The sequence below is a fragment of the Cydia pomonella genome, chromosome 25, assembly GCF_033807575.1.
Source record: "Cydia pomonella isolate Wapato2018A chromosome 25, ilCydPomo1, whole genome shotgun sequence".
Classification (NCBI taxonomy): Eukaryota; Metazoa; Arthropoda; class Insecta; order Lepidoptera; family Tortricidae; genus Cydia; species Cydia pomonella.
Window position 1 is genome coordinate 2,134,080 of NC_084727.1, and position 12,685 is coordinate 2,146,764.

At 38.9% G+C, this 12,685-nt stretch overlaps 1 protein-coding gene across 1 annotated transcript; it reads left to right on the plus strand.

Annotated features, from left to right (window-relative positions):
• Positions 1-14: 14 nt before the first annotated feature.
• Positions 15-12,093, plus strand: LOC133531710 (zinc finger protein 184-like). Its single transcript, XM_061870084.1, has 4 exons — positions 15-228; positions 1,372-1,483; positions 6,103-6,230; positions 9,256-12,093. Exons 1-4 carry the CDS (start codon positions 210-212, stop codon positions 10,425-10,427), a joined length of 1,431 nt encoding a protein of 476 aa, XP_061726068.1. The 5' UTR covers positions 15-209; the 3' UTR covers positions 10,428-12,093.
• The last annotated feature ends 592 nt before the right edge of the window (positions 12,094-12,685 follow it).

Consider the following 12,685-nt stretch of genomic DNA (forward strand, 5'->3'; position numbering starts at 1 on the left):
TACATAATTTGACAATGACATCAATGACATGCCAAATAAAAGTTTTAAAGAAAAGTTTTATATCTTGTTGAAAATGTATATGTTTAAACACTTTAAACTTAATAATAACTATAGTATTCAAAAATCATACTTATACGCGACTAATCGTGTATGATGTTACTAAATCATATCGTTAAAACATCTATTTAACCGCATAAGAAACTCGTGCAATGGAAGACGATTTCTTTGGTAAGCGTGAATATTAGTATTGACGATTACACATAACGAAATTTACGGCGACAACAACGGAAACAACATATTATGAATAATATATTACCGACTATGCGGATCGGTTAACCTTAATTCGGACTGATAACAAATGACCTTGAATTTATTTTGACTGTACCTGTTAGTTATTTTCCCAGAATATGATTAGAGTATTTGGATATTAAATATATTAACCATTTGAACGCTTAACGTCATAAACACTATCATAACTCAAACGCCGAGCTCTGGACGCAAGGGAGCTAATGTAAACCTTACTTTAAAAAAAAAGCAATGGTCCCGGGTTCAAATCCTGTTAAGGGCATTTATTTGTGTGATGACCATATTTGTTCCTGAGTCACGGGTGTTTTATACGTATGTAAGTATTTATAAATATTTATATATTATGTATATCATTGTCTAAATACCCACAACACAAGCCTTATTGAGCTTACTGTGGGACTTAGTCAATTTGTGTAATAATGTCCCATAATAAGAAAAAAAAAAACAATTAGATCATTCTGTACCATTGATGGCCTCTTAGTCTAGTTGATAGTGATTGTGCATGAGCAGCAGCAGACTGCAGAGTGTGCATGGAAGAAGAGGAAGCAGCAAAACACATTATCCTAGACTGTAAACAGGTAGAAGTATACAGGAGCAAATACCTTGGGACTCCATGCACACTAACGGAGGCAGTTAGCAACCTAAAAATATTGCTAGGCTTCGTGGAGGAGCTGGAGTGGTTAGAGTAGCGCTACCCTTTCTCAGATTTTGATAAAATTATAAATAAATAAATAATAATTATTATTATAGGACATTATTACACACATTTACTAAATTCCACAGTAAGCTCAATAAGGCTGGTTTTGAGGGTACTTAGATAATTATATATATATAAATATTTATAAATACATTGGTAACACCCAACACGAACAAATATCCATGCTCAGCACATGAATAAATGCCCTTTCCAGGATTTGAACCCAGAACCATTGGCTTCATAGGCAAGGTCACTACCCACTAGGTTAGACCTCAGGTAGCTGAACAAATGTAACAACTTGTATTACCTGTGACAAACATACTGATTACCGATTATCTAAGAATAATTTATATAGAGTATGGTTTCAGCTTCTAACCTGATGACAGTGAAAAAGGAGCCCCCTTGTGAAATTGTCCCCTGCGGAGTGAAACAGCAGCCGCCATGTGAGATTGTCCCCTGCGGAGAACAGACACAGCCAGGGTGAGTAATCTTTGTTTTTTATTATTAACTAAAATAAAGGTACAGCACCCGGGTTCAGATTGGTGTGATATTGGCAAGAAGTTAGAGTCAGAGCTATTATTATTATTATTATTTGTCTGTCTTACCATATCTCGGGACCATGGGTTCCCGGACCTTTGGGAGGCATACGTGGGGCCGAAGCCAACAGCGCAGAGGCCCTTTAAGACAAATTAATCTACAAGCAAGGGATACACGTCGCGGATACCATCTCCGAGCGCACAATATGATACATCCGGAGATGGTCCCCGCCAGGTGCAAAGACTATTGCAGTGCAGCACTTTTGTGCTGCGATGGGATCTAAGGTCATAAGGCTATTGATTTGAAAGTTGGATGGACTGGATAATAGGCTATGGGAGGAGACTAGCGGACACCTGCCGTGACAATCAGTCTCGGAATTGTGTAAGACAGGCGGTGACTCGCCAACTCATTGAGTGGGCCCCACAACGGCCGCACGCACAGTGCGACAATAGGGCAACACTTTGGAGCGGCTGTGAGGTTGTCGAGAGGTGAGTCTGCGGAAGCCAGATCCCGGTAATCCGTTCAGCAGGCCGCCGGCGTTATGACATTTTACACTTCCAACCTGGAGCATAGGTCCCGCTCTTGCGACTCCACTCTGGCCGGCCGGTGAAGGCAAGCGCAGAGGCGAGGGCCTAATAAAAGGGCCCTCTGGAATAGGGGTCCGCGGTGTCGCCACTCACCGTCAGCTCGCCACAAGCTGCCCCCGCGGGTTATTATTATTATTATTATAGCCTTTTGTCATGACACCCAAATGCTGTTTATTTGTTTATTCGTTGATGTGTTGTTAAGTGTATTGGGTGCCCGCTTGCCAGTCGGCATAGGCCTCCTCCAGCCTTCTCCATTCGTTCCTGTCTCTGGCAACCCTGCTCCATGTGGCACCAGCAACAGGCCTGATGTCGTCGTCCCATCGTTTGAACTGCCTTCCTCTTCTCCTTTTACAGCCTCTTGGGTACCACTGGATCACCTTCTTACTCCATTTGTCCATGCCTCTACTGGTATGACCTGCCCACTTCCATTTCTGCCTTCTAATTTTTGTTACAATGTCGTGCATCTTGGTTCTGCTTCTTATCACCTGGTCAGAGCTAGCTAAGTTATAAATAAATGAATAAAGAAAAAATAAAAAGAAATAATAACATTTATTTTATTTCACAATAATCATCTTAAAGTTAGTTATTGGAACCTCCTTTTTTTTTTGTTAAGCTTTAATATAGCCTGTGCCAGGAGGTACCGCTCTTCCTTATCTGAAGAATGTTAACAAAATTGTGCTACATTTATGAGTAGGTATGCTACGTAAACGTGTTAAGCTACGAAGTTACTGAATAAATTATTTTTTATATATGATCAGATGACCCATTAATAAGTTTTTCTAATAACATTCTCTAATTAAAAGGTACATAAGTGCCGGGAAGTTAACCCTTCTTGTTGGCATGGCTTTTAAACATTCTGTGTTGAAATAAAGTTAACAAAATAAATTCTCGATAGACCCATTTTAAATTTGTTTTAATACTTAAGGCATTAAGTCCGCCATTTGTACTTATTTTTATTGTGAAATAAAGTTTAAATCTAAATATATAAAAGAAGAAACTGACTGACTGACTGACATATGCACAGCCTCAAAATTCAGGTTTTTTGAGAATTCAACCCCTAAAAGGAAGAAATATGGTGACAAAGTCCAAAAATCAACATGGATATTATTTCTATGGTTCATTGGGTCGCTGATTACGAAAATAACAAGGATTTTAAAATCTAACGAGGTGGACGTGAAATACAATTCTCCTGTTGGGATGCGATGGGGTTGAAATTACTAAATATCAATATGGGTGTCGTTTTTATGGTTTTTTGGGACGTTATTCACGAAAATGGCATTGAATGATTTTAAAATTTAATATTGTGGACATGAAAAATGTTGAAAGAATTTTTGCCACAAAAGAAGAAACTGACTGACTGATTGACTGGCATATCAACATACAGCCTAAACCGCTGGTTTTCGAGATTAAAAAAATTTGGCTCGTAGGTTATTTACAAGTTTGGTTCTATTGCTACCACTTCCAAACATGGTAAAAAATGTTGTTCATAAGGAAGAACAGAGAAGAACGCATTCACTGCCAGGGGGCGTGGCCTAGGAACAAACTTGTATGACGGTGAACGCATATATGCGTCGGTGGCAGTGAATGCGTTAACAAGTATAAAGTTGTTGAACACTTCATGCAATTTTCAGAACATGATTCTAAATCTAATAATCGCGAACAAACATACATACCTACATGCGTTCATACAAACATACGGGTCAAACTGAGAACCTCTTTTTAGGGTTCCGTAGCCAAATGGCATAAAACGGAACCCTTATAGTTTCGCCATGTCCGTCTGTCTGTCTGTCTGTCCGATGCTTTGCTCCGTGGTCGTTAGTGCTATAAAGCTGAAATTTGGCATGGATATATAAATCAATAAAGCCGACAAAGTCGTACAATAAAATCTAAAATAGTACATTACGATACAAGTGCGAAAAATAGGAAATTCGAAACGAGTGGCGATAAATTAAAACACGACCGAAGGGAGTGTTTTAAATCGACACGAGTTGCGAATTACCTATTCGCACATGTATCGTACAACGTTTTACAGTACATATGGCCCTTTAAATGTTCGACACAGTAACGTAATATGCTACTTCTCGCACTAGTGCTATAAAGTAGCCCCATATGTACTGTAAATTTAATTTTTTTTAGGGTACCTCCCCTACACGTAAAGTGGGGGTGAAATTTTTTTTTCGCTTCAACCCTAGAGTGTGGGGTATCGTTGGAAAGGTCTTTCAAAACTAATTTTTTGATAAAGTGAATATATTCGGAGATAATCCCTCCGAAAGAAAAAAAAAATGTGTCCCCCCCCCTCTAACTTTTGAACCATACGTCCAAAAAATATGAAAAAAATCGTGGAAGTAGAGCTTAAGAAAGACATTAAATGAAAACTATAGCGGACATGATCAGTTTAGCTGTTTTTGAGTTATCGCAAAAAGTTTTCCCTTCATAGTAAAAAGACTTACTTTAATTAGGTACTGATTATGCAAATTTGCCTATTTGTTTAACTCGGGTGAAAGGTACCGTTTCATCCCTTGGTTAACAATTTACTATACTTTAAGCTCCTGTTTAGCTTATTGTGACGGAAGAGTAACTACGGAACCCTACACTGAGCGTGGCCCGACATGCTCTTGGCCGGTTATTTTGCTTTACGCCGGCGAAGCCGCGGGCTAAAGCTAGTAAATAATAAATAAAAATGCTATTAGAAAATATAATTTGTTTCCTGTTTGTTTATTTCAAACCAAGTAGAATTTATTAATGTCTGGGAATGTCTGCCGAATGCCGGAAGACTTGTGTGCCAAGACAACCACTGAGTGGGACCCCCACGACTCGAACCGAGGAGCGGGACCTCGTCGGCGATGGCGGATATGGCGTGATAACTTGGACTGCGTTTTGAGAGGCTTGCCAGATGTAGCACTAAACAGAAACGAATCAAGAAAGAGGGGGAGGCCTTTACCCAGTAGTGGGACACAATGCTGGGCTCTGAATAATAATAATAAACGTATCCATATAGTTCATGTAGCTATAGAAGTAATCTAAAGCTTTTTTGTTACTAAAAAAATATGGATCACAAATGGTATAGAAATAAATAATATTTAGGTATAATTAGTATCTATCAAGTCATATTAGAGCGTTCCATGTTTCCGAGTAAAAGCAGTTGAAATAGTTGCCGTCGTCGGATACGGCGAGGAGGACTATATACTCGTAGTATCTATAATACATTCATTTTGTAGCTTATTAAAGCGGCTAGCTTTGCTGAAAAACTTGGAGGTGTCATTGACGTAAAATTACTTTAAAAAAAGTTTTATTTTTAAATTTTTTATTTTGTATGGCAATGTGTCCTATAATTGATGTCGTATAATTGCCTTTACTATATGCACAATATATGTGACGCACGTCAAAATCGGCTCGTCAGAAAAAAAATATTGAAGAAAGATCTTTTTTTTTATTAAGATCTTATACCATTTGGGGGATATTTTGCATACTTGCTACTAATATAAAGCCACATCATCAAAAAAAAATTACAAGCCAAAACTCGCTGGGGGCAGGTTCACTTAGCTTATCCTGGCATGGCCTTTGTCTATCTAGTTAATTAGTTTACTACTCATGTACTTACTCGAACGGTAAACTGAAAGAAATCCCTTATACCTCAATTTTGTAAGGGTTATATGAAACTTTGGACGACCGGTCTGGCCTAGTGGGTAGTGACCCTGCCTACGAAGCTGATTGTCCCGGGTTCAAATCCTGGTAAGGGCATGTATTCGTGTGATGAGCATGGATATTTGTTCCTGAGTCATGGGTGTTTTCTATGTATTTAAGTATTTATAAATATTTATATATTATATATATCGTTGTCTAAGTACCCTCAACACAAGCCTTATTGAGCTTACTGTGGGACTTAGTCAATTTGTGTAATAATGTCCTATAAAAAAAAAACTGTTATATAGAATAAAGTGATTCCTGTACTACATTTTCTGTTTCAAAACGCAGTGTACCGGTCAAGCTGAAGGACTGTTGTGTGAAGCTTGAACGTATTGAGGTGGACGAATTCACCGGCAACATCGCCAAGGGCCGAGACAGCCCCAGAATTGATGACGATTATGAAACTGATGACTCAGGTGAGTGCTTATAAAGTAAGTCCAACGAAAAGAGATAGAATGTGAAAAATCTGGGTATGACTGAACAAAGAACTCTCTAAATGGGGTCTAAACTCAGTCCGTTTTTAACAGACTTCAAGATTTCCAAAGAGGAGGTTATCAATTCGGTTGTATGTTTTTTTTTTTAATGTTTGTTACTCCATAACTCCGTCATACCGTCGTAATTTCTGAACCGATTTTGAAAATTATTATTTTTTGTTTGAATTTATATATATACAGATTGGTCCCGTTTTTGTCAAAACTCAGTTCTGATTATGGGATCCATGAGGAATCGAGGGAACTCTTCAAATGTGAAAGGCATACATATAGTGATTTTTGTATTTTCTGTAACAAATCAAGCATTTACATTTAAAAAAGTGACATTTGATGAAGTGGAACTGTTGACGATGATCAGATTGGAACTCTTCAACGACGCATAGTACACGTTTGGCGATTTCTCCTCTTCGCTGCGTTTGTTAAGTCAATTAAATTTTCAAAACAAAATTTTGTCAAGTTTGAGTTCTGACGATAGGGTCCATGAGGACTAGAGGGAACTTCTCAAATGTTAAAGGCATATATATATATATTTAGTGATATTAGTATTTTCATTAACAAATCAAGTATTTACATTTGTAGAAGTGACATTTGATGAAGTACATCCGTCTGTCTGTGCCTTTAATAATTCTAGTTAAACTTGACTAAAGTTCTCAAAATAAAAAAAATAACTAATAATGCGAACATGCAATTTTATTGCTATGGCGTGTAGTGTTGTCATTGCAGAAAAATGATTTAGGTATATAGTTTTCACCAGACTACATTGTAAAGGCTCGTTTTATTCGGCAAAAACTGAATAAAAAGTTGCATTAGGGCGCGGACACGAGCGAACAGCGCGCGAACTCGTTGTGCATTCGCGGCGAACACGTAGCGGGCTCGCGGGGAACACGTAGCGGGCTCGCGGGGAACACGTAGCGGGCTCGCGGGGAACACGTAGCGGGCTCGGGGGGAACACGTAGCGGGCTCGCGGGGAACACGTAGCGGGCTCGCGGGGAACACGTAGCGGGCTCGGGGGGAACACGTAGCGGGCTCGCGGGGAACACGTAGCGGGCTCGCGGGAAACACGTAGCGGGCTCGCGGGGAACACGTAGCGGGCTCGGGGGGAACACGTAGCGGGCTCGCGGGGAACACGTAGCGGGCTCGCGGGGAACACGTAGCGGGCTCGCGGGGAACACGTAGCGGGCTCGGGGGAACACGTAGCGGGCTCGCGGGGAACACGTAGCGGGCTCGCGGGGAACACGTAGCGGGCTCGCGGGGAACACGTAGCGGGCTCGGGGGGAACACGTAGCGGGCTCGCGGGGAACACGTAGCGGGCTCGCGGGGAACACGTAGCGGGCTCGCGGGGAACACGTAGCGGGCTCGCGGGGAACACGTAGCGGGCTCGCGGGGAACACGTAGCGGGCTCGGGGGGAACACGTAGCGGGCTCGGGGGGAACTCGCAGCGCGCCCGCCTTGCTATCAACTCGCTCGCAAATCACGCTCACAAGAAAGGCAAAGTAATTATGATGACGCAAAATTTAAATGATTTCCTCATAGTTTCCTCGGTGCGCTACTTTTTCAGCGATGATTTGAATGATAAATGTTTAATAGCGACATTCGATTTGACATATAATGTTTTACAGTTAGTATTTTCCCCGTGTTGGTGTGGTATAAATGTTTGTGTTTTAGAATCAGACATAGAAGTTTTTGTGGCAAAACCGAGTGCTTGAGAAAATGAAATATCGACAAATAATAACATCGATGAGTCAGTCATAGATAAATAATTAAAAGATGTAAATTCTACTTGCTGTGATTTACCGGGAAATTTCAAGAATAGAAATCAATTACAAATCCGACCATAATTTATTTATTACATATATTAAGTATTTAAAAATAAAAACGTAAACTGTAGGATACAGTGTTAAAAAATAAGAAAACTACCAATGGGTGTATCAAAGACGATATCGAACGTGTTGTGTATTTCGCGGTAGCTCTTTTTTTATACATACAATGTTAAAATACCTATTGGGACCGTGCGAAGTGCATGGTGGGGGTAAGTAAAGCGATCCCAGCGCATAAGGTGGTAAAAATTTGATTTAACTGCGGATAGCGTCTTTAACATTTCGTACAATTATATGGCTCGAAATGAAACTTTGATTTACGATTACTCCTGAAATATTCATTTAAATTGAATGGTGTAAGGGACCATTGTAATCTGTATGAAATGCTTAATATACCTAACGTATTTATTTTGATAATTGTTAATAATGTATCCATGTAAATAGCTTTGCAAATGCCACATATTACGTGATCTTTTTCTAGAAGTTAAGAATGGATATAGTAAGTTATCCTTAAAAGATAGACATTTAACATCGCGGACTTTTTTGTAGACCTATGAATGAGAAACAACCCCACCATACATTGTGTTGTTATAGCTCAAACGGATTAGGCAGCGTTTTCGATTAAAGCTCCTAGCCAGCGTGATTATTTCCGACAACATCGTTATATTTCAAACAATTTACACAAAACCTTAACAAGTTATATACTTAAGCCTTCCTCAAGAATCACTCTATTGATAGATGAAAGTCGTATGAAAATCCGTTCAGTAGTTTTTAGTTTTGGAGTAGTTTTATAAGATGTAGTGAATTGACGTTTTCCCCTAGACTTGCGGACACTAGGTTGCGTGACAGTCGTGCACGCTCCCAATAACGCTAAGGTAACATCGATAATAGTCATGTCATGTGACATGTGTATGTGACATGAATGTAATTTGTAATGCAATCGTACGTTGTGTAAATAAATCTAAATCTTAATTTGTCGATATTTGATGTTGTCAATCACTTTTTTTGCCACAAAAACTTCTATGTCTGTTCAGAATTAATCTTTGTGTTCATAAGATGTATTCAAAAAGTAAAGCCATGCATATTTTTCGGTGCAGGTGTTTTTATTAATAACTAAGTGAATTTTGTTTCAGTTTCATCGAGTGGGAGCGACAGCGAGTCCGGACTGTCAGACACAACGAGCGAGAGTCATGAAAGTACTCGGACAACTAAAAAGAAGTACCCATGCCTTATATGCAAAAAAGTGTTCACTAGACGATATAATTTAAAAAACCATGAAGCTACACACACTGGGGAAAAACCTTACTCGTGCGACATCTGTAAAAAAGCTTTTTCGCATTCTAGTAATTTAAAATCACATCAATACATCCATACAGGGGAAAAGCGCTACTCCTGTCAAATATGTCACAAGAAGTTTGTATACTCGAGTCAATTAAAGGCGCATGAACAAGTTCATACGGATGTGAAGGCGTACAGTTGCGTATTATGTCAAAAAACCTTTAAAACATTATCTACTTTGAGGACGCATGAACGCATACACTTGGGGATTAAACCTTACTCCTGCGAATTGTGTAAAAAGAGATTTACGCAATCGCAGCAATTAAAAGCACACGAACAAACACATTCAGGAATTAAGCCTTACTCGTGTGTTGTGTGTAAACGAGAGTTTCCAAGAATATACAGTTTGAAGGTTCATGAACTAATTCACACGGGAGAGAAGCCTCACACTTGCGAAGTATGTCAGAAGAACTTCAAAACCGTAGAACATTTAAAGAGACATAAACGTGTACACTTAGACAATAATAAAACTTACTCGTGTGTTATATGTGATAAAAAGTTTTCACAATCGAGCAATTTAAAAACACACGAGCGAATTCATACTGGAGAAAACCCTTATCCTTGTAAAATATGTAAGAAGGAGTTCAGGACATCGGCTTCCTTAATTGTACATAGACGAACCCACACAGGAGTGAAACCTTACGCATGTGATCTGTGTGATTATAAGAGTACACAATTAAACCATTTGAAAGCTCATAAGCGTGTACACTTAGGGATTAAACCTTATTCATGTGTCGTGTGTGAAAGAAAGTTCTCGGACTCGGGTCATTTAAAGAAACACGAATTCCTTCACACTGGAGAGAGGCCTTATTCCTGCCATATATGTCAGAAAAAGTATACAAACACTAGTCATTTGAAGAGACATATACAAGCTTATAGAAATAAGCCTAACGCGTGCGAAATCTGTCACAAGAAATTCTCAACGCCAAGGACTTTCAAAAGACATAATAGGAACGTACACAAATAAATGTATCTTAATTGTAAATTGTATCTAAATTTGTAGTTGTAAATTGTATCTAAATTTGTAATTGTAAATTGTATCTAAATTTGTAATTGTAAATTGTATCTAAATTTGTAATTGTAAATTGTATCTAAATTTGTAATTGTAAATTGTATCTAAATTTTTAATTGTAAATTGTTACCATAACTAATGTTAATACCTAGTTGGTTACTAAGTTCTGTTACTCGATTTTGTTACTTACCAATAGTGGAATAGCGGTATTCCACTATTGGTATTGGTTGGCAGTCGCTTTCGTAAAAACTAGTGTCTACGCCAAATCTTGGGATTAGTTGTCAAGCGGACCCCAGGCTCCCATGAGCCATGGCAAAATGCCGGGACAACGCGAGGAAGAAGAGTGGAATAGCGGTATTTAGAATACTTAAAAAGAGATAACAGCAAAATTATAGAAACATTGTATGCTGCTAAATCAATAATTGTAATTTTTTTTAATTTAATTTAAAAACCTTTAGCCGTGGATATTTTATTTTATAAAAAAATATGATTATAAGGCGAAATAAACAAAAATATCCAAAAGGTTCTTGAACATACAATTCACGAAGGTTAGCAAACGGGGGAAGACCATTTTTTTAGGTAAGCTAACTATAATAAATAAATAAATAATAAATATTAATAAATATTATAGGACATTATTACACAAATTGACTAAGTCCCACAGTAAGCTCAATAAGGCTTGTGTTGAGGGTACTTAGACAACGATATATATAATATATAAATATTTATAAATACTTAAATACATAGAAAACACCCATGACTCAGGAACAAATATCCATGCTCATCACACAAATACATGTCCTTACCAGGATTTGAACCCGGGACCATCAGCTTCGTAGGCAGGGTCACTACCCACTAGGCCAAACCGGTCGTCGAAATATAGTGAAACTTATAATAATGTAACTTCCTAACTTACTGTTGTGACGCAGCGACCCGAAGTGGATCTTGGCCTCCGACACCAAAGACCGCCATGCTTCTCTGTCCAGTCGACGGCGCCGAGTTCGCTAAGGTTCACGTAGGTAGGTTTCACGTTTCTCCAGTGGTACCTAGGGCGTCCAGACGCTCTTCGAAAGCGGTTACCGTAGCCTATGGATGCCTGCAACTCCAGAGTTACATGCGCGTTGCCGACCCTAACACCCCGCACCCTGGTTGAGCTCTGGCAACCTTACCGGCAGGAACAACACTATGAGGGTCTAGTGTTATTTGACAATTTTATCGGATTGGCTAAAAATCGCTTCGTCTGGACTGGCTGATTACTCTGGCACAGCAGCGATCTTAACAGGCGGCAAAATTAAAAAAAAATGGTGCGAAAAGTTAACTACCCATAGAAAAATTCGGATTTCGCGCCTTTTTCTACTGACTAGTTGGGTCTGTTTTACTATATTAACTGTACTGTGACGGTATGATTTCTCGTAAGATTAATATAAATAATAATAATAATAATGTTTGACGACCGGTCTGGCCTCGTGGGTAGTGACCCTGTCTATGAAGCCGATGGTCCCGGGTTCAAATCCTGGTAAGGGCATTTATTCGTGTGATGAGCATGGATATTTGTTCCTGAGTCATGGGTGTTTTCTATGTATTTAAGTATTTATATATTATATATATCGTTGTCTAAGTACCCTCATAGTTAGGGAGGCGAGGTAGCTAAATGGCGTAATTCAACAGCGCCGTCGAGACCTATCAAAATCGAAAGATAAAATAATTTCGAAAAGAAAAGCTCTTATAGTAAAAACCATTTTAGCGGTGGGTTTGGCGTGTACGGTTTTTCAAAAATGTTAAAAAAAACAGTTACTTGGGCATTCTCGAGCGCGTCAGATATTCATACTACGTATGCCCCAAGTGCCTCTGATAACAACGGTATACTAATCTGCCGGTTTGCGTGGTGGGGGTAGGAATATAAAGTAGTCAAAAATGCAAAAAAAAAAAATTTACTCGAGCGCGTCAGATTTTCGGAAGGGGTGTTAAGTAGGCCCCAAGGAAGCTCCCTTTAAAAAAACTGACGATTTCGGCGTGACGATAAGTTACGATGAATTTTTGAAAATGCAAAAAAAGAAAGTTTTTTTGAAATACTCGAGCGCGTCAGATTTTCATAGGGGAGATTTATCTCGGTATCCTGAACGCATATTTTCTTAATCTGACAAAAATGTTGGTGGGTTCTCTTAATCTGACCGAAAAAGGTTTTTTAGTTTCTTTTTTTTCCTTTCTTTCTC